Genomic DNA, 22,415 nt, shown 5'->3' with positions numbered 1-22,415 from the left:
AGAGGTGGTTCTGTGTAAGGCGGAGGTGGGTGGGGAGAGAGTTCCAGGTTTTGGCCGCTAAGTAGGAGAAGGATCTTCCCCCCATGGTGGATCTATGGATGCGCGGGATTGCGGCGATGGCTTGATTGGATGATCGTAATTGGCGGGTGGGGGTGTAAAAGGACAGGCGCGTGTTGAGGCATTCGGGTCCTAGGTCGTAGAGGGCTTTGTGTGCGTGGGTGAGGAGACGGAACGTTATTCTCTTGTTGACGGGGAGCCAGTGGAGGTCTTTCAGGTGGCCGGAAATGTGAGCTTGGCGGGGGATGTCCAGTATGAGTCTGGCTGAAGCGTTTTGGATGCGTTGGAGTTTTTTCTGTAGTTTGGCTGTGGTTCCGGCGTAAAGGGTGTTTCCGTAATCCAGTCTGCTTGTGACCAGTGCGTGGGTGACAGTTTTTCTTGTTTCGGTGGGGATCCAACTGAAGATTTTTTTGAGCATGCGTAGGATGTTGAAGCATGATGACGAGACGGCGTTGACCTGTCTGGTCATCGAGAGGGAGGAGTCCAGGATGAAGCCTAGGTTACGTGCGTGGTCCGTTGGTTTGGGTGCGATGCCCAGGGCTGGGGGCCAGCAGGAGTCGTCCCAGGCGGAGGGGGTAGAGCCTAAGATGAGGACTTCCGTTTTGTCCGAGTTCAGTTTTAAACTGCTGTTTTTCAAGTGAGTGAAACAGATCGCAGAGATCAGCAGAGTCAAAGCTAATGCAGACAGGGCCAAATGCAGAGATGAATGACAATATTTGTCAGAAGGAGGCTAGAAAAGTTAAAACAATATTCAATGAGTTACCAACAGTTGTGGATGCTTGTAATTGATCACAAATCCAAGAAGGCACTTGCAGCTTCGAAGGCAAGCAGTTACAAAAGACGATCCAAATCAGCTTCAGCAAAAAGGATCACCATCCAATCCCAGCAGTATGAAGGAACAGATGTGCTCCTCACACCCCGAGGATGAAAGGAGCATTTCATGACAACCTGGAAGAGGTTTGATGTAGGCTTGGCACAGGAGCCATTGCGCAACTGGCAGGCCGCCTGACACGTAGAAAAGCATCCCTTAAACGACTATCCCTGAAACAGTCCTGGTCGTGGGCCATCATAGGACTCACCCACAGGTCATGATCCAGTTCAGCAAGGGATATGTTGGAAAGTAGACATCCATGGCCCATTGAAAGGGGAATTGGCGACATTAGAACACAGGTTGCATGCAGTTGAAATAGGCATAGCAGAAGGTCAGCCAATATATAACTGATGCTAAGCACAGTTAATGGCACACATACAAAGATGATCTGCATCCGTTTATGGTACAGTTGCAACTGACCGGGGTTGACCTGGACCACAGGACTGGCAGCCATTGCGTGAGGTCAGTTGGCGAACCTGCACTCTGCAATACAACCAAAAGAGTGATGTGAAACCGATAAATGCTTTCGGACAATTGAAGGAAAGACATCCGGTAGTACTCCAAAAATAGTCTGAAACAAAGTAACAAGGCCAGGGCTCACAAGTCACAAAAAATGTGCAAGGCCTTCAGTCTCAGATGCTATTAATATTTTGTGTGTCAGTTGCCCAAAAAGAAGTGGGAGAGTTGTGTTTAGCAGTGACTAAATCACGTAGGACAGACAGGGCACGTGGAATTCGAAGGTCTCACGGGCTGATGTGAGAGCGACTACTTGTTGAAACAAAAGCCCATTGAGCCTGCATTACTTATTGAAGTCTGCTTTCATTGTGGGAATGTGAGGGCACAACTTACTATCTACAATCACATATGGGGGAGTAAAGAGAACATTGCTACAGCAAGGAACACGTTGGCCAACTGTTGCTATATACGGGATGACTGCCCAAAAACTGCAGCTGTCGTGGTCATTCAGGATAAGATAACTTCCGTTAAAAAATAGATTTGGCATGGGTATGCTGTCCGGGACTGGTCTTCATGTGGGAAAAGATGTAAAAATTGTGCATGAAACATTAAAAGCCCAGTGTAACAGTACTTGAGTTTGAGAATGCGACAGTGTCACCATCGGCCACAGAACAGGATGTGTTTAGATGCTGGTTGTTGTGGGCACACTGCTAAGGATTTCATTGTTAAGCGCTGTGTGATTTGTAACAACTTAAGTCCTGTCCATGTTGAAGTCAGTAGGTGGATGGGAGCACACTGCTTCATCCTCCCAGCACAGTTCACTCCTTAGCATTCTGGTAAATGCAGTTCAGTACAAATACTTACTTGTAATGTAGCTGAAGTGTCACCTGAGGTGGGCAGAGAGAGGTACAGAGAAGTGAGTGGATTGTGTCAGCTTTCTGAGGAGACACCGATCTCAATTTATCTTGCCTCTACTGATGTAGGATAATTTCGAGAAACACGTGTCTAGAGTGACAGCACTAACCTGCAGCAACCTTGGATACACACTTCAACGGCAACACAAGTAAGCATTTCAACTGAAGTGCATTTACCAGGATGCTACAGGTTGAACTGTGTTGGGAGGTGAAGTCGTGTGCTTCCATGCCCCTTCTGACCATGTTGATGCTGTTGGCCTGTGTTTCCTGCAATGCATCTTGCACAGTGTTTCATAGTGGTGTGTGTTTGCTGTAATGCAATCATATGTCAACTCACTGTTATTTTCTTATGTCGTTCCAGGTTCCTCCACTCTCAATGGATTGTCTCGTTCACATCTTATGATACATTGCAATGTGAGTTAACATGCTACTTACTATGATAAAAATGCTCTTGACACAAAGGCTTACAAGTGTGATTTGTGTTTATTTTGGAATGAGTGACAGGTGAGGGGTGAAGTTAAAAGTGATGGTACATGGATAGTTAGTGTAGAACACACAATGGTGAAATTCCACAGTCCAACAGAACTCTCCCATTCTTGTTGCAATGTGCGATTGGATTTACTACAAAGTCAGTGCTCTGTGTGACACTGGTGAAATCAACGTTGGTTCTGAGAACTGGTACGGCATGGTGCTTTGCCATGTGATCCTCCCGTTTTTTTTTTCAGATGTCCCCTCCACCCTTTGGCCGGAAGGGAACCTGCTGCATGCGCTGAGGTTTCTGAGGACTCGCTGTGATGGGACTCACCTCTCCCTGTGGCTGCTGCTGAGGTTTTGTGACTATCATCCGGCTGGTCACGGGGGGGAAGGTGGGCAGCTATTTGAGCTGCATGCATGTCCCTCAGAACACCCGCATGCTGGGCCATGTGCTCAGCAATTTGTCCCAAGCGAGTGTCAATGGAGCTCTGCAGCCGGCGGAGTTCCCGCAGTTCTTCAAGAACCTGGCCCATCTGTCCCTGGTTCTGCTGGTATGCACCAAGGACAGTTTGCACAGTGGCCTGGGCCTCAGTCTCATTGTCCTCCTGTGACTGTCCCCCAGTTGGCCTCCCACCTACTCTGCTGCCATGGGCCTGTGGTGATGCCTGGTCCTGCCGCTGCACAGTGTCCCTGATGTTATTGGCAGCAACTGACACGTGGACAGTGTTGGAGACAGCGGTGGTGATGGTGGAGGTGACTGCAGGGGTCTGCGTTGTAGGTGAAGCCTCATCTAAAAAAGCCAGGGAGTCTGCATCCGAGGGTTTACCTTCCGGGGTGGGAGACTGGCTGGGCTCGTCCATGGCACAGGCGCCTGCTGTTGCTAGCGAGTCACCTGTTGAACAGAGGTTAGATTGTCAGCATGTTCAATACACAGCACAACTTTGATGCACATTTCATTTGAGGTGACCTGACTTTTGACCTTGGCATTACTTGGTATGCATAACAGTTTGTCAGCAGTTGAACATGATGTGGAGGTACATACATTGCTCGTTAGCGATGTGACATGGCTGAAGAAACCATTTCATATGTACAGATATTATATTTCCAAGGACATGTCCTCTGGTACCAACTTGTTGCTCATCCACTTTAGTTCATGCTTGGACATTTGAGACTTTTCTATGAGTATCTGTCTTCTGTGCTGCAACTTCTTGATTTGTGTTTTACTTTTTCTACTTACGTCCTGTGGTTTGTGAGGTTTGACTGAGTCTCCATACATGTGTTGTGTTGACCTGAGTCTTTCTGCTTTGAGGCAATGGGACTTGCACATTGGACTTTTGTGATTGCGTTCTTGTGTTTTGCTTTGCAGTTACATGTGACTTAATCAATGACACTGGGAATCATGTGTCCTCTCGATGGTATTGGCTGTATGTGCACTGCCTACAACTTATGGGGGTTTGCAGAGTTAGCTACCAAGTGCGGGATGTGGATGTCATATGGCTCCATGCTGTTTGGGAGGGATGACATAGTCCCAACGACAACCTCCCAAGTAAGATGGCTACCTACCTGTTAAGTGAATCAGAGGAGGGTGATGGCTGCCACATGGCCCTGGGGTGGCGAGGGTGCTCCATGCTGTTTGGGAGGGAAGACAGAGGGTCTTGTGGGAGGTGTGGTCTGGCTCTCAGGTCGCAAAGACAACCTCCCCAGTAAGATGGCTACCTACCTGTTAAGTGAAGCAGAGGAGGGTGATGGTTGCCACATGGCCCTGGGGTGGGGCCAGGGTGCCTGAGCTGGCTACCTACCTGTGAGGTGACGCGGAGGAAGGAAATGCTAGCCTTGTGAGACATTTATATTGACAGCGTGCATTCCATATGAGTTCGATTTGGTCTGGCAATTGAGGCTCACTTGTTGTGCATAACAGTACATTACAGTGGGATGTGATGATTTTGTTTGTACATACCAGCCTCCACTCCCACCTCGATTCCTGTGAGTCTCTCTGAATGCAGTATGGCAAGCATCTTCTCCTCCCATTCAGTGAAGGTTAGTGGTGGAATGGGCGGGCAGCCACCAGTTGTGATCGCATGTGTTGTAAAATCATGCATTGTAATGGATGTTGCGGTGTAAAAACCACGTTGTAAAGGCATGCATTGTAAAAGTTTGCGTTCTAATGTGTCCTATTCATATAGAACAGTTAAGGGATTTTCAGTCCTGTCATCTTCCTGAAAAGAAGACCAGAAAATCCCACTGATTATAATTTAAAAGTACACCAAAGTTTTGTTCAGGGAGGAAAGAAAAAAATGCAATAAACTTACATTATAGATCATGTCCAAATTCTATATAACTTATAATGTAATCAATGATTTTTACACCAAAAGTTTTTTTTTAAAACAACTTCCAGAAAATACACTATCTCATACTTCTAATACAACATTAAAAAAAGAGTCCATTTTATCCTCCCATTTATGTTCTTTAAGTTGAGTGTCACAAAGCACCTTTGAAATTCGATGTTTGTAGCCATCATTTGTTTTGTCTGAGTCCCTGCTTCTTCAGGGTCGTAATTTCAAACAGGGCTCCTGTCTACTTTCTTTGTTCTATGCTCCCGGAATGGTGTAAAGTCTCTTACTAAACTTGGTGGTTACCTAGTCCATCCATTATGTACTATTAACCATGTAATTCACAACTCGAACATTTTTAAAGTAGGCTGTCAGTTCTATTTTTTTCATGTTTCATTCTAATAGATGACAAATTCACGAAAATATTGTGACAAGCAGGAGGTTTTCAGTAATATCCAGTGATTTCCACATATCTGAATCCCATAAATTGGTTTCCTCAGGAGCCGAGTTTTCAAAATCAGTCTCCATACACCATCAAATGAACAATCAAAAGCCTCAGAGATATTGATGATGGAAAAGTCCTGCTCTGACTGGCTGTAGACTCATTCTCTCTCCCGTTAGAAAAACTGCTGGCAGAGAGAGAGCGATAGCATCTACCCACATCCAGTTACTGAATCCATGAGGCCCCTTGTCAATTCACATATGCCCTCGCCAGCTGGGTGTCTGATCTCATTTGGAATGCTCCACCCTTTAGAAATGGGCTGGGCTGGATAAATGGCTGCAAGCTCCTTCCAGTTGAAAAAACCTGTGGCTGTCTCTCAGATACCAAAGACCCTGAACTCACTGAAGGTATTGTCAAATCTAAGGGATTACAGATACAAAGAGTCTCATAATCCTTGGAAACAGGATCCCAATGAGCTAGTAAATAATGGAAGTTGGAACCGCCACTGTCTTGTTGGCCTAAGGAACTCCCCAGCCAGGCAGAAGATATCACTCCCGTCAAAGGTAGGTGATTACACACACGTTACAACCCATGCTCACTCTTGAGTAGCTTGGCACAGAGCAGTCAGGCGTCCTTCAAAAGCAATGTGTAAAGCAAGAGCACAATACGCGTACGCAATAAAGGTTCCACACAACACAAAGGGGAGACTTCACACTTGACTTCGAGAAATGCCATTTATATTCCACACACATTAAACCATGCAACATGAAGATCATGGAACCCTGGGCGTGAATTACACTTGGCAATATTACTAGCAGTACTAGACCCAGGTCATGTTGATCAGATCTCGACAATATGCACAAATGGGAAAACCTCAATTCTAATCGCTCCCCACAGCACCCTTCTGTGGTGCTACACGTTAACAAACCTGGCCCACCCTCACAATCCTAATAATGCTTTATCACACTACTAGAGGGTGCACCCTGGGCTACAACGATATCAGTATTATGTACACAACACAGAATGATAACACTTTTAGCAGCTCTGCGCGACAAGGCCACACATATAATCTCAATGTTGAGAGGTAAAGGGCTTTTGAAATAAGAACCACCTATAAACCAACACTGCTGACCAGTGACCTGAAACACAGGCAGTTCACAGACGGTCACTACCACACACTCACACTCACATTGCACCGCTACCCAATGCAACAGGTACCAGCTCGGTCTGTATGGGCACTTTCACTCACATACGCACCCGACACACTAATGCTGTGCCATTGATACCAAGCAAGTCAATAGGTAGCACTCCGCAGACCCCATGGCTCCAAACCTCTCACCACCCTCCAAATCACCCCTCCTGTCCCAGACACCCCATAGGGAAGTTCACCAGCCCCCCCACCCCCCTCCGGACACAAGGCCACTCATGGCTGAGGTCACACCTCATCTGGGTCTCTGGAAAGCAGGTGGGGATGGAGCGTAGGCATAAACAAGAATTATAATTAAACAACAGGGTGGTCTTACTGCTACTCAGGAAGTTTACCACCAAGTTGCGAAACAGAAATGGGCTGAGAGCAACAATTTGTTACAAACAGGAGTTCACCAGCGCCTTCTGGCGTCTGCTCAGTCTGTGAAGCACAGGAGGGTCACACAGTCTCTTGACCTGCTCTCAAACATTTTCAGAAGCGTTCTGCCAGCCTAGTTCATCCTATGTACTCCTACCTGGTGACACAGCGTTTTTGGAAGGGTCAAAAAGAGGAGGGCAGTTGGTCCACTTTGATAGGAACAGTGAGGGAAAAAGTAGTGAAGGGAACAAGTAGTGAATGGGGAAAAAACCACAGGCGAGTCTCAAGGCTTGAGGAGGCGTCCTGTTGTTTATACGTTGATCCGGGTTCTGCCCCAACGATCTGGGAACAGGATCTGGCTCACAATGAGATGAATCATGCGAGACACTTCAGGTTACACAAAGTAGAGTTCCAATCCTGTACCTAACTGGAAATGAGGCACCAGGTCCGGTACACCTTGATGTAGGTCGTACCAGATGGTTCTAGTCACACACAAAGGCTCAAGTTCAGCAATGGGTCGCGAGGTAGAATGAGACTCTGCAAAGGCCGCGTCCCCCACCTCCGAGGGTCGCAACCTGGGAATCAGACACCACACTCAATGAGCATGCAGTCGGCGTGAGTCATAACAGAAATGTGGCACAGTCGACGAAGCGGGCCATGCAGGGACTCACAACTGATGAATTCACTCACCACACCCATCACGCTTATGCGTGCCAAGGTCCTCGCAGTATGGGAACTACTTTGTCGTAGACATGGACAACTTCTTGAGCTCCACACTAGGCAGTCAGTTCTCCAGGCATGATTCTGTAGTTCTAAGATCACACCAGGCTGTTCAGCTTTTAGCAGGGATGTGGGCACTTTGAGGACATCGCTCTCCAGACATCACTAGTAGTTGTTGTGGGCCCTTTGCAGACCATCCTACGGGTCCTTGGGCGCCCACCTCAGGGTGCCACACATCAGCAGGTCATTGGCCGAGTCCAGCCACTATTCACCAAGGCACACGGTCGGTTCCACGGGCAACTATCCTTCATGTGCACAACAGAGTCCCTCTGAAAATGTGCAACACACAGACTAGGTTCTCCTTTCCTGCACCCCCGCAAGTGGATTTCTCTTGATGGTGGCGTGGCACTGGGTAGTTATACCCTATTGTGCCTTTGAAGTTGGGGGAAGGTTCAAAGAGTATTCCTTTGAACCACAGATGTATCCCCTAAATTTCACTCCTGTCTGCTATTGATGTCGCAGAATGCAGATCTCTACCTTTATGGGGCCATGATCTGGCCACAGAGGCCAGGTGTCACAATCTCTGCCCCTCATATATTCCGCCAGACCCATAGATGGCAGAGGTCGGCTATTTCCATTGCATGCCCAAATGGTTAATGGCTGTCACTGGAGAATGTCCAGATGTGCTCCTTCCCACCTCCGGTATTGACCGGCACCAGATACCATGCCATGATGTATAAAAAACTTTCCATAAGTGGCACTTCCATGCAAGATATGCCAAGCCTACCATTACCATTGGAACGGGTTTTGCCCAAACCTGCAGCTGCAGGTCAGGCGCATGTTTGAAACACACAGTCCATTCAAGTGCACACATCGGCTTGCAGGCCGGACACATAGGTTAACCCCACCCAAGGTGTAAGTGCGCACCCAGGCCGCAATGGCAGGCCTGACCTATGTTTACACACATCATGTTCGCACCACTTCCTAACTCATATGTGGGAGGGGTGCACACGCTTTCACTCCGGTACAGTGAGAAAGTGTCCTGAGTTGTAAGGCTCCACCTGACAACCAGCAACCCACCAGCTTGTCGTGACAGGCTGATGGCCTGGGTCCCCAGGACACTTGTGGTGTCCATGCGTCATCCGGCTGCCAGTGGGCGACCGGACTCACACTAGACACTTCCGTAGTGCCACAGCGCACACTTGCCCATCCTGGTAGGCCGATGGCAAGGGTCTAGAAATGTCACTGGCACAAGGACTTGGGACCATAAGCACTAGCGGGCCGGACACAGGCCCAGCACAACTTTGGTGCTAGCGCACCCACCACTTGTCATGACATTCAGACAATCCATTTCACTCCCTAGCTAAGCTCCACTTCCTACAGGACATCGGAAGGCTTGGGCCATTCCATACTGCACCCAGAGTGGGAAAACGCTCCGGCCCTATGTTATTTTATGTTAAAAAGAATTTCTACAGCGCACGTACACCGGATGGTTTCATGGCGCTAGCTCTATAGTGTGTTGAACCAAGGGCGAGTTTACTCATGTGCCTGCCCAAACAGCCATGTCTTGAGCATTTTCATGAAGCTCAGAAGGTTGTTACAAGACCAGATCTCCAGTGGAAAGGAGTTCCACAATTTGGGTGCCAAGGAGGAAAACCTGCATCCTCTCTGGCGTTTTAACTTGAAGATAGGGGTGTTTAACAGCTGGAAGTGGGCTGAGCGCAGTTTGCAGGAAGGTGTATACCTAGATAACAGGCAGTTGATGAATTTAGGGCTCCGGCAGTATAGAGACTTAAAAATTAAGCAACCCGTTTTGAATGCCGCGCGTTGGAAAATGGGGAGCCAGTGGAGTTTATGTAGTAGGGGTCTGGCAGATTGCCATCTTGGTTGTTCGTGGATCAGTCTTGCAGCTTGGTTCTGGACCAACTGGAGACGTTTAATTAAGTAGAGTGGCATGCCGAGGTAGATTGAATTGGCAAAGTCTAGGTGTGAACGTTCCAAGGCAATTACTACCTGTATCAGTGCTGTGTGGGTGAGCAGATGGCTGATCGTCCTGATTTTGCGCAGCTGGAAAAAGCAGCTCGAGACCACTGTCCCTACTTGAGATTTTAGTGAAAGATCGTCATTTATGATAACCCCTAGGCTTTTGACCGAGGGGGAAGGGGCGGGTGGGGATCCAAGTTCCAATGGCCAGTAGTGTGGGCCCAGAAGATCTGACTGTTCCCGGTCAGAAATAGTTTGGTCTTACCTGAATTATGTTTTAAGTGGTTTAGGCCCATCCACTGCTGAATATGAAGCATGGTGGCCTGGAATTCCTGAATTGAGTGAGGGGAGTTATCGATGGTAAAGATTAGCTGAAGGTCGTCATCATAATTAAATGTGGTTACCCACCTGTCCTTCAAGGACTGGATCTGGGGCAGGAGGTATAAATTGAACAAGTGGGGAAATAGTGACGATCCCTGAGGGACCCCACACGTAGTCGGGATTTTAGGGGTGGTGAATGGGGTAAGTCGTACTGCTTGGGTACGGCCCTTGAGAAATGAGTCGATCCAATCGAGAGTTGAGCCTTGGACGCTGGCCCGTCTGACACGGTCCATCAGGATTTTATTGTCGACCTTGTCAAATGCGGCCAACAGATGTAGGAGCACCAGGGCCTGAGGGATGCCCATATCAGCGTTAGCACGTAAGGCGTCCAATACTGCAAGAATCACTGTCTCCGTGGAATGGGCGGGGCGGAAGCTTGCTATGTGTACATCCAGAACCTTGGCCAAGGAGGGGAGCAAGGAACTGGGGCAGTAATTAGATAAATTCAAGGGGTTGGCTCCCGGTTTCTTTAGGAGGGGGACCACTATGGCATCCTTAAATGCGCTAGGGACCTTACCTGCGAGAGGGACTCGTTCAAAAGAGGTATTATGGTGTGCGGCAGGGCAGAGAGGGTGTCTTTTAGAAGGTGAAGTGGACAGCAATCCCTGGGGGAGCCTGATTTAACTCTGGACATCAAGTCCAGGAGGGACTGAGTGCTGATAGCAGGAAAGTGATCTAAGGTGGACGAATTCGTTATCGTGGTGCTGGGTGATTCCATGGGGCTGGGGATGCTAGCTTTGATGTCTGAGATTTTTTACATAAAGTAGTTGTTCAAAGAATTACATAATTCTTAGGTGGGTGTCTGTTTAGGTTGTACTCTCTCTGCATTGCAAAGATCGTTGACTATAGAAAAGATTTCCTTTGACCTATTGTGGGAGTTCAGGATTCTATCAGAGAAGTGGGCAGCTTTGGCAGTGGTAATGACATTCTTATATTCTTTCCGCGCCTTTCGGTATAGAAGTTTCTCTTCAGGAGAGTAACTTAACCTCCTTCGCCTTTCTTTTTGGCGGAGAGCTAAATTTTGTTTTTTTAGCTCCTTAGAGAACCATTTCTGTTTGTCGGCTTGGCGAGCACGGTTTAGTTTTCTGAGCGGGGCATGTGTATTACTGGCCGCTAGAAGCCAGGCTGAAATGTTTTCTTCCATGATATTGATATCAGGGTTGAGAGCAGGGGCTGCGCTAGCCAAGGAGTCAAGGAATTCCTGTTTAATAAGGGCCCTCCATTTCCTTATCATGCCGCCCGCGACCGTGGGGGTCTTACTATTGAAGGGGATCATTGCTGTGAAATTTATTAGATAATGATCCGACCATATGCATGGCAGGATCGTGGGCACGGATACTGTTAGATTTGTAGTCCAGACTTGGTCCAGTGTGTGGCCTTTGACATGGGTGGCAGAAGAGATGTGATTAGTAAAATTTAGATTGGTTAGTAGGTCGGACAGTTCAGCAGCTTGAAGCCCACCAAGTGCGTCGTTGCACCAATAATTCAGATCGCCGATTAGCAGTATATTCGCATAATTCGTGGCGAGGTTGGCTATTTGTTCACTCAATAATAGATGAAATAAGGGCATGTGCTGTGGGGGCCTATAGACAAGGACACAGATGAGAGATCCCGAGCAGGAGTCTAGTTTAAAGACCATATTCTCTACAGCAGGGAGGCTCAAGGGGGTAATAGTAATGAAGTTATGGGCTTACGCTTGCGAATAAATGGGTCCAGCGGGAGCGCCGTCTAAGCAAGTGCTCTGTGTTCCTCTGAGGAGACCCCTCCTCTAACTCCTCCCCCTCCCGGCGTGATTGGCTGAGCCGAGGGGTTGTGCTAAGCATAGCGCCAGGGGTCAGAGCCAATAGTTCTAAGAGGCCATGGAAATTCAATTTTAAGAACGTTAAAAACACACGGTAATCACAATTTTTAAAAAGAGGCTAGGTGCATTCAGCAGCAAACCGCGAGGTAGTGACACAGAATCTAGGTGCCTGCTCCCGCGCTGCCGCTGACATTTGTACCAAGACCCCTCCTCTAACTCCTCCTCCTCCCGGCGTGATTGGCTGAGGCCGAGGGGTTGTGCTAAGCAGAGCGTCAAGGGTCAGAGCCACTAGTTCTAAGAGGCCGTGGAAATTAAATTTTAAGAAGGTTAAAAACACAAGGTAGTCACAATTTTTACAATTGTTAAAAAGAGGCTAGGCGCATGCAGCTGCAGACCGCGAGGTAGTGACACAGAATCTAGGTGCCCGCTCCCGCGCTGCCGCTGACATTTGTACCAAGACTCCTCCTCGATTGCCACCTATGCAGAAATCTTTCGATGCAGGCTTTTAACTCTGTCACATTAATGCTCTGTGCAATAGTAGACGTTCTGAGTTATGAGTGTCCCATCCAAGGACTCTCACCTGTGCTAATGGCCAAAGCACTCAGGTTGAGGTCGGTGGATAGATCTACTGCCTTCAGTTCTGAGCTTGTGCTTGCCCTATTATGCAATCCCTACTTTGGCCATAACCCAGAAAGTGGAAACTTGAATGACAGGCATTAGAGCTGAATGACGTAAGGATGACTTCTTCGATTGAGTTTGGATGGAGCCTCTGTTATGTCTTACATTCTCCAGAGTACGTCTCAATTGACGCGCAGATAGCATTCCAAGTAGAGTACCCTGGTTGGATCTTCTGAGCGGTAATAATATTTGCCGACAGCTGGCTGGCAGTTCCCTCGCTGTTGGATTTGTATGCATTTTAAAATGAAGCTTATTTTCTCACCTATTACTGAGGCTCCTATTAATTCAGCCTCATATATTTGTCTCAGATGAGAAAGAAGACACACTATGTCCAGAAAGAATTCATTTGTTTGATACGTCCTGTCATTTGATTAGGTAATTGATTTATGGATTCACTCTTCAAGCCATCTATTTTGGAGCCTTCAAGACATGGGTGCACAGTTACTGATGGATTCTCAGTTTGAATAGTGAATATTAGCATGCCTTGGTTGATAGACTACAAAAGGAACAAATGATGGACGCAATGTTGAACAATGGAAACATTCACCCCCAGTCAGTGGCGTCACTAGGGGGGTGCGGGGGGTGCGGACCGCACCGGATGACACCATCAAATGGGGTGACACCAATCTGTGCTCTGCAGCTCTGCAGGCTCGCCTCTGCTCTGCTTTACAATCAGAAGGAAGGAACCCCTTGGCACGAGGAGGCGATACAAACAGGTACACCCAGGAGCACAGCTAGACAGGTGAACAATGGAAGGGAACTGGAGCACGTGATTGCACGCCCCTTCTCGAGCCTGGAGCTTTAGCAGGGCCTCACAGAGAAGTTATACAGCCTAGCGCTCAGAAGTGAACTCTGCTAGCGCTATGATGGACGGCGTTGACAACTCATATATGCCAGTGACGTTTCAGGTATTACGGAATTACATTTGTTGGCACATAGAATAAGAAATTATACCTTGTACCATTAGGCACCCTTTGCCAAGGTGTATGCAAAGAGCAAATCGAATCTGTTTTGCGCGCGTTCTGCTAATAGTCAAGGTACACAAGTTATTTTGCACCGGTGCCTGTTTTTGCAACAAATGAAAACGGAGGAAACAGTGTATAAAATTAATGCACATCATGTGCATTACTTTTGTGAAGTTCGTAGAGCTACCTGGTTCAGTTTTTTTGGCAATTTCAAGAAATTAAACAAAATGATGTTGCACAAACGTTGTTCTGTCTTTCAGATTTGAAGACTGGAAAGTTTAAGTGCTTCCTTTCTGGTTAAACACAGCCAAAATCATGCTCCATTAGCTTGCTCAATTTAACTATTCGAGGATTTCTTTAGTTCTGGGCAGAGTCAGTATGATTCCCTAGTATGGAGGAGACAATGAAAATAGTGCAAAATGCATTTGTTCTAACTCTGAAGAGTCCTCTTCTGTGCAGTGTGTGCAGGGGTGCTGACTGTCATGCCTTCCTTTGAGAGGACAGTGGGACAGAAAGGATGCTTAGGGCCTTCACCCATCCTAGGCAGCGGTGTAGCTTGGGGGGGGACGGTGGGGGCGGTCACCGTCAGCCCCAGGCAGCACTATTTTGGGGGCGGCGGCAGCACAGTGCACACATTACGTGCAATTATTAGTGCACTGTGCAAACGCACTGCGCACCTGCTTACAACAAATACTGCAGTGCATGCCAGGCACACACCACCTACTTGCATAGTGGTGATGGTGAGATGCGCGGCGGCGGCGTACCTAGTTTGTGGGTCCCAGGGCCGTCAATCTTATAGCGCTACCAATGACGGCTCTGGGCCAGCTCCCGGGCTGTGCTCCACTGATGCGCGCCACCACCACACGCTTAGACTGAGTGGAAATAGTCTCGGCAGTGGGGTGCTGCTGGGCGATTTGCAGAACCCCTACGTTAGGGGCCCAGCCACCACCACAGTGGAGTCTAAAGAAAGGGCAAGATGTCACTGTGAGTTGAGCAAGAGTTTTGGCACACTCTTTAAAACTTTTCTACAGCAATATGTATACCATGTGGATGGTAATTTATCGGACTTCAGTGCCTTTCATAGGATAGTACCGCCATTTCAGAATGGCAGGTTGCGTGACTGGAAAAATGCCGATGTGATGCAGATTGATACTCTTGAACTGGACTCCTCGTTTTTGTGGCAACTTATTTTGTATAAACATAACGTTTTTCTCTCAGCAAATATTAGTATTTCTCCGTATGGTGCACATACATGGGGGCAATAAGATTCCTCCCCTCTTGCACACATCTGTCTAGAGTGTGTGGCAAGTTCTCTCTCGCACACACGGTACCCCCGCCCCGCCTCCCAGTTTCTGTCCTGGTGCGCTGTGGGGTTTGTTGAAGTGAGGGAGGGAGGCTTCCTGGGCTCTTTTCAGGATTCTGGTGGCTCGAGCCCTCTGCACCTCCCCACCCCTCTCTCTCTCTTTGCCCTCCGTGATGTGTGTGTTTTTTTTCTGCACGCAAAAACACTCAGACAGGGCACCCATTAACTTGCAGTTTTTGCAGCACTCCATGCGATTAGACTATTAGCAGAGTGATTAGAAAAGAAACAGTTTTAGATGGATATTGGTTTCCACAAACAACGGTTGCCAAGTGTGTGTTTGTGTTCCGCCCGCAGGAAGGGCAGCGCTTTGAAACTCAGGACTTTTTTGCAATGGCTATTTACTGGTTTTTTTTTTTTTCCATGGGGCACTATGGGCCCTAGTGCAAGCAGGGGGAAATGTGACCACCTCCGTGTGCGAGAGCAAAAAATTGTGACAATTGACGTGAGATTGGGCACTTTACACCCCAGAGCCCTGGAGCCACTGCACCTGCTGTACTAAGAACAGCTACGTACCTATTTGCTTTGTCAGTCTCGAGGTACTGTATTAGGAGCTTTCACAACATTTTAACGTGGCAGTTAGTTTCGCCCAGAGTATGCCATGTTGTCAAGCCAGACAGTGTCATGATATTGTCAAGTGTGTTGCTGCTGTGTTGTTCAGTGCAGTGTTTTTCAGTCTAGTCTCATGCCTGCCTGTGCAGTGTGGTGCTGTTTTTCTTGACTAGTGCCACATAACATGGGGTGCAGTGTAGGTTATGGTTTAGTGAGGGTTCTTGAGGCCTACTGTGGGTCCTTATTACTTAATTTTGTACCACACTGTTTAGTCTGGTGACATATTGACCAGTGTTGCGCCATCGGGGTATCCAGAGTGGTGCCATTTTGTCTAGTGTGATGTCATGTTGCTAAGCTGGTGTCATATCATTCATTGCTGGGTCATTGCGGTTTGTGTGGTGACGTTTTGTCTATTGCGGTGTCCTTCTCTCTAGTGTGATGCTGGGCTTCTCTCTAGTGTGATGCTGTGCTGTTCATTGTGATGCCATGTTAAACAAAGTTGTGCCATGTTGTTTAATATGGTGCCATCACGTTTTCCACTGTGGCTTCATACTTTCTAGTGTAATGTCCATGTTGTGTTGTGCGTTGTGGCTCCATGTTTTAAGTTATCCAAAGCAATGCTATAATGTGAATCTCTGGTGTTGACCTTGGTGGTATGCTGCCATGGTGTCTAGTGTTGTGTTGTGTTGTCCTGTAGTCCCGTTATTTGCCAACTGTGTCCACTGGCGGACTCGGAGCGGAGGAGGTCCATGTGGTAAGTCGTGAGGGGGTGACACCCTGAGTTACCCGCACCGGGTGCCACCAACCCTAGTGACGCCACTGCCCCCAGTCACAAAGATCAGGGTTTAATCCATCAATCTTTAGCTCACTTCGCCATCGCCGTTTGGACCCAGCCATATGCAAATCAGTCTTGACCATGTCCCTCATGGGAACAATCCATCCCGAAGTGCCAAGCCAGGTCCTCCCTGGACCCTTGCTAGAAGTGCATGCTCGATTTAACGTTCCTTGAGTTCACGTTTTGGTGGCTGCCGTAACAGGCTTGCTTCACGGCTGTGTCTGCTTACTTGTACGCTTGCTTTCCAGATTCACATTTAAGCTTTTCTTGGTCACATGTGGACTTGTTCATGGCCAATAATGGAAATACGTGATTCCTTTAATAAAGTGTACTGCATTCCAAAGTTGTATTATGTGTCAGCGTGTTAGATTTATGGAAATTTCAAGTACATTGTGTATCCTTTTTTAGTTTTTAAACATAAACATCTGAATTTTATGTTCAATTTACCCCAGAGTCTGTCCAGTTAATGGTTCGCTATGTTTAATTACTTAGAGCCATATGTACAAACCCATTTTTCTGTAGACACAGAATGGGTAAAACCCTTTGATACATCTGGCCCTTAGTGATTCAAATATTGAATGTATCATACGTTTGGTACATGTGTAAAATGGCTTTTTTTGTGTTTGTTTACCTTATAGGGTTTTCATTATTAATGTTGTTGCTGTGTTTTTAAGTCGCTGTGTAGCCGAATGGTGAGATTTGAGAAAAGGCAAAAAGGAGAGTCGACAGAGAAGATCCTATGAATTGTACACGCAGACATTGTTCACCTGTTGCGGATGCAGACAACTATGTACAGACAGAAATGTTCATACATCGGATGTGTGCATTGAATGGTTTGTTTTGTATCTTCACTTTGGATACATGTGTTTGCAAGCCTGATGCATTCTTTGAGTTATAAAGATGTGTGCCTTCTCTCCTGCTGCCCTTTAGGACTTACTTGTCTCTTTCTTCTCGCTCTCCTCCACAGGCTCGTCAATATCTGTTGGAAAAGACAAAGGAGGAATCTCTGTTAGGTGAGTATTTGGCAGTCAATGACTCCTCACTTCAGTGAAGAGACTGTCCTCCGGACCAGTTTGACCTACCTCTCAATTCCGACAGTAAGTCATGCAAAGCCATAGAAGCCTGATAGGAGTTGCCGCCAGTGCCCTGTTCTGAAAGCTAGTATGGACACTTGTTGGACCACTGTGGGGGCAAGCTTAAACTCTGATGAATGCAGCACCCATATGAGCCACTTTAGTGTATGAAATTCCGTGCAACTAGGGAGATCCAACACTGGCTATCAGTCACAAAATAAACAGACCATGAAGCCTTGAATCTGACTGACACCCTGCTTGTCCTCCCCAACCCCAATTACTCCAGTTTGGCCCAAGATATCACTCCAGTTTCCCTTCCATACCAGTGGAACAGATGTGCAAAGTCTGCATTCCCATTCCTGCAGGCCCTCTCTCAAACTCTTGCTCACTTTGCCACTGGATTCAAGCAAGCCTGGCTGAAGATGGCTGTAATGCCAGAAACTGGTCCTAGGAAGCTTGTTTCCAGTCCAGGGAAGGCATGGCTTGGCAGTTCGGGCCGGACTGTTCCCATGAGGCACAGGGTCAGACTGATTTGCATATGGCCATGTCTGAACTGGGGTGGCAGAGTGGGCTAAAGAATGGTGATGGGTTAAACCCAGATTTGTTGACTGGGTGTGAGTGTTTGATTGGTTCAGATGCTCCGTCCATCACCACCCCCTTTTGTACCGCTTTGTTTGCCATAAGTTGGCAGGGTATGCTCAGATGTGAGTCCCTTGCTCACGTTGCCACTGGATTCAAGCAAGCCTGGCTAAAGACAGCTGTTATGCCAGAAACTGGTCCTAGGAAGTTTGTTTCCGGTCCAGGGAAGGCATGGCTTGGTAGTTCGGGCTGGACTGTTCCCATGAGGCACAGGGTCACACTGATTTGCATATGGCCATGTCTGAACTGGGGTGGCAGAGTGGGCTAAAGAATGGTGATGGGTTAAACCCAGATTTGTTGACTGGGTGTGAATGTTTGATTGGTTCAGATGCTCCGACCATCACCACCCCCTTTTGTACCGCTTTGTTTGCCATAAGTTGGCAGGGTATGCTCAGACGTGAGTCCCTTGCTCACTTTGCCACTGGATTCACGCAAGCCTGGCTGAAGACTGCTGTAATGGCAGGAACCGGTCCTAGGAAGCTTGTTTTCGGTCCAGGGAAGGCATGGCTTGGCAGTTCGGGCTGGACTGTTCCCATGAGGCACAGGGTCAGACTGATTTGCATATGGCCATGTCTGAACTGGGGTGGCAGAGTGGGCTAAAGAATTGTGATGGATTAAACCCAGATCTGTTGACTGGGTGTGAGTGTTTGATTGGTTCAGATGCTCCGTCCATCACCACCTCCTTTTGTACCGCTTTGTTTGCCATAAGTTGGCAGGGTATGCTCAGACTTGATTCCCTTGCTCACTTTGCCACTGGATTCAAGCAAGCCTGGCTGAAGACGGCTGTAATGCCAGAAACCGGTCCTAGGAAGCTTGTTTCCGGTCCAGGGAAGGCATGGCTTGGCAGTTCGGGCTGGACTGTTCCCATGAGGCACAGGGTCAGACTGATTTGCATATGGCCATGTCTGAACTGGGGTGGCAGAGAGGGCTAAAGAATGGTGATGGATTAAACCCAGATCTGTTGACTGGGTGTGAGTGTTTGATTGGTTCAGATGCTCCGTCCATCACCACCCCCTTTTGTATCGCTTTGTTCGCCATAAGTTGGCAGGGTATGCTCAGATGTGAGTCCCTTGCTCACTTTGCCACTGGATTCAAGCAAGCCTGGCTAAAGACGGCTGTTATGCCAGAAACCAGTCCTAGGAAGCTTGTTTCCGGTCCAGGGAAGGCATGGCTTGGCAGTTCGGGCTGGACTGTTCCCATGAGGCACAGGGTCACACTGATTTGCATATGGCCATTTCTGAACTGGGGTGGCAGAGTGGGCTAAAGAATGGTGATGAGTTAAACCCAGATATGTTGACTGGGTGTGAGTGTTTGATTGGTTCAGATGCTCCGTCCATCATCACCCCCTTTTGTATCGCTTTGTTCGCCATAAGTTGGCAGGGTATGCTCAGACGTGAGTCCCTTGCTCACTTTGCCACTGGATTCAAGCAAGCCTGGCTGAAGATGGCTGTAATGCCAGAAACCGGTCATAGGAAGCTTGTTTCCGGTCCAGGGAAAGCATAGCTTGGCAATTTGGGCTGGACTGTTCCCATGAGGCACAGGGTCAGACTGATTTGCATATGGCCATGTCTGAACTGGGGTGGCAGAGAGGGCTAAAGAATAGTGATGGATTAAACCCAGATCTGTTGACTGGGTGTGAGTGTTTGATTGGTTCAGATGCTCCGTCCATCACCACCCCCTTTTGTTCCGCTTTGTTCGCCATAAGTTGGCAGGGTATGCTCAGGTGTGAGTCCCTTGCTCACTTTGCCACTGGATTCAAGCAAGCCTGGCTAAAGACGGCTGTTATGCCAGAAACCGGTCCTAGGAAGCTTGTTTCCGGTCCAGGGAAGGCATGGCTTGGCAGTTCGGGCTGGACTGTTCCCATGAGGCACAGGGTCAGACTGATTTGATATGGCCATGTCTGAACTGGGGTGGCAGAGTGGGCTAAAGAATGGTGATGGATTAAACCCAGATCTGTTGACTGGGTGTGAGTGTTTGATTGGTTCAGATGCTCTGTCCATCACCACCCCCTTTTGTACCGCTTTGTTCGCCAAAAGTTGGCAGGGTATGCTCAGACGTGAGTCCCTTGCTCACTTTGCCACTGGATTCAAGCAAGCCTAGCTGAAGATGGCTGTAATGACAGAAACCGGTCCTAGGAAGCCTGTTTCCGGTCCAGGGAAGGCATGGCTTGGCAGTTCGGGCTGGACCGTTCCCATGAGGCACAGGGTCAGACTGATTTGCATATGGCCATGTCTGAACTGGGGTGGCAGAGTGGGCTAAAGAATGGTGATGGATTAAACCCAGATCTGTTGACTCGGTGTGAGTGTTTGATTGGTTCAGATGCTCCATCCATCACCACCCCCTTTTGTACCTCTCTCAAACTAGGCAGTGGTTGCTAGCTTAATAAAATGGTGGGGCTTGAAGCCGCACAACTCACCATTAATTCGGGAGCTCTACCAGTGCAGCACTTCTGTTTGGTGTCCACAAGCAGGAAAAGTAAAGACGTCCTCCCTGCTTGTGGAATGCAAGCCCAACCAATCCTGGAGCTGCTCTCATGCTGTGGAAGCAGCTCCAGGATTGGTAGGAGTAGACTCACCCAGCACTACTTTGAGGTTGGGGGCCTGTTCCAGCAATCCCTAGGCTGCTTAAAGTCCTTTGGATTGCTGGGTGTACAATGCGCATGTTAGGCTGGCCATCACAAGATGGCCTGCCAATCCATCATATGCACAGTAGACCAGTGCTTTAATTTTAGCATTTGCAGGATTTAGCCCTGCCCCCACCCTCGTGCTGCACACAGCAAGAGCTGGTGTGGTGGCAAATAAATAAAATGGAATTGACATGCCATATTTATGTTTGCCTGCTGTACTCGCAGTAGGCGGTGTGACGCTCCTCTTCAATCAAGGACGACCCACCAGTGACACTAGGTACAGTTGGTGTGGAGCAGATCCTTCACACTGATGGATTCTCACTCTGAAATTCTCATCCATTGCTCTATCAGCTGGAGCCAGACCACCCAAATGAAGAGGGCGCTCAAAGCATTGGCGCCGTTCTGCATTTAAGCTCCAGTGGCAAGAGCCTTGGTTGGACCCCGGCACAGAGAATCAAAACTACCCCTGCTGCCTCTCCTATAATTAGCCATCTTATACCGCCTGAGAGCAATGTGTTCACTATACAGGGCCCACAAATATAAAAATGCCCTGGTTCCAAATGAAAAATCAATAAAACTTACTTCTGTGAGGATTTGTCGTAGAATCCACTTCGTTGTTGTGCTCTACAACGAGGAGTAGTGTGGGTGCCCTCTGTTCCTGCATTCGCCCTCTATTTCCAATGTTGGTCACTGTTTCATTAACACCAGACACCCCTTGATTTTCTGCAGAAACTGATGCAGTGTTTCCTTGTGACCCATTTGAACCTCAGTTGTCCCTGATGCAGTGATTTCCAGTAGCCTCTATGAGCCTGGTACAGAGGGTCCTTGGTCCTAGGATGCTTGTTTCCAGTCCAGAGAGGACCTGGCTTGGCAGTTCGGGCTGGACTGTCCCCATGGGGCACAGGGTCAAGACTGATTTGCATATGGCTGGGTTCAAACTGGAATGGCATGGTGAGCAAAAAAACTATGGATTTAGGCCCAGATCTCTGTACTGGGGTGAAAGTATGACATTGTTCTGCATTCTGTCCATCAACTGTTGTTTTTGCATTTGTCACCCCGAGTGGGACAGGTATGCTCAGACGTGAGTCCCGTGCTCTCCATGCCACTGGAATCAAGCTATCCTGGCTGAAGAGGGGTGAAACCCCGAAACCAGTCCTAGGATGCTTGTTTCCAGTCCAGAGAGGACCTGGCTTGGCAGTTTGGGCTGGACTGTTCCCATGAGGCACCAGGGTCAAGACTTATTTGCATATGGCTGGGTTCAAACTGGAATGGCATGCTGAGCAAAAAAACGATGCATTTAGGCCCATATCTCTGTACTGGGGTGAATGTATGAGATTGTTCTGCATTCTGTCCATCAACTGTTGTTTTTGCAACTGGCTATGTCCTGGCATCCCTGATGCATAGGTTACTGGTGCCCCCTTTGTGTCCAAGTACAGTTCTTAATGGTGCCTCCACTCCCCCTCCCCCAGGTGATGATCCCCGGCACTCACCAGTAGCATTGTCAGGGGCTGGAACTCCATGGACTTGCACTTCGCAGAGGGTGAGATAGCCTGTATGTCCTGGGATGGTGATGGTCACATAGCGCCCCTTCATCCCAGTGCAATTCAGATTCACAGTCTCCCTCAGGCCCAAGGAGGGGATGTTAGCACACCTGAGGGACAAGAGAGAAGTTGGTTGGTGAAAGGTGTGAGAGG

The 22,415-nt window shown here is 48.2% G+C and overlaps 1 protein-coding gene across 1 annotated transcript in view; it reads right to left on the bottom strand.

Moving 5' to 3' along the window:
• Window positions 1-2,762: 2,762 nt before the first annotated feature.
• The window catches only part of LOC144765484 (uncharacterized), a 68,850-nt gene continuing 49,197 nt past the window's right edge, over window positions 2,763-22,415 (bottom strand). Inside the window, exons 3-5 of the mRNA XM_078650327.1 lie at window positions 22,212-22,372; window positions 17,321-17,362; window positions 2,763-3,664 (exon numbers count right to left, since the gene is read on the bottom strand). Coding sequence (XP_078506453.1) covers window positions 2,955-3,664; window positions 17,321-17,362; window positions 22,212-22,372 — 913 coding nt within the window. The 3' untranslated portion in view covers window positions 2,763-2,954. The remainder of the gene's footprint in view (window positions 3,665-17,320; window positions 17,363-22,211; window positions 22,373-22,415) is intronic.

Source organism: Lissotriton helveticus, chromosome 1_1, assembly GCF_964261635.1.
Source record: "Lissotriton helveticus chromosome 1_1, aLisHel1.1, whole genome shotgun sequence".
In the NCBI taxonomy this organism is placed as follows: Eukaryota; Metazoa; Chordata; class Amphibia; order Caudata; family Salamandridae; genus Lissotriton; species Lissotriton helveticus.
This window is presented reverse-complemented; position numbering and strand designations above follow the sequence as displayed.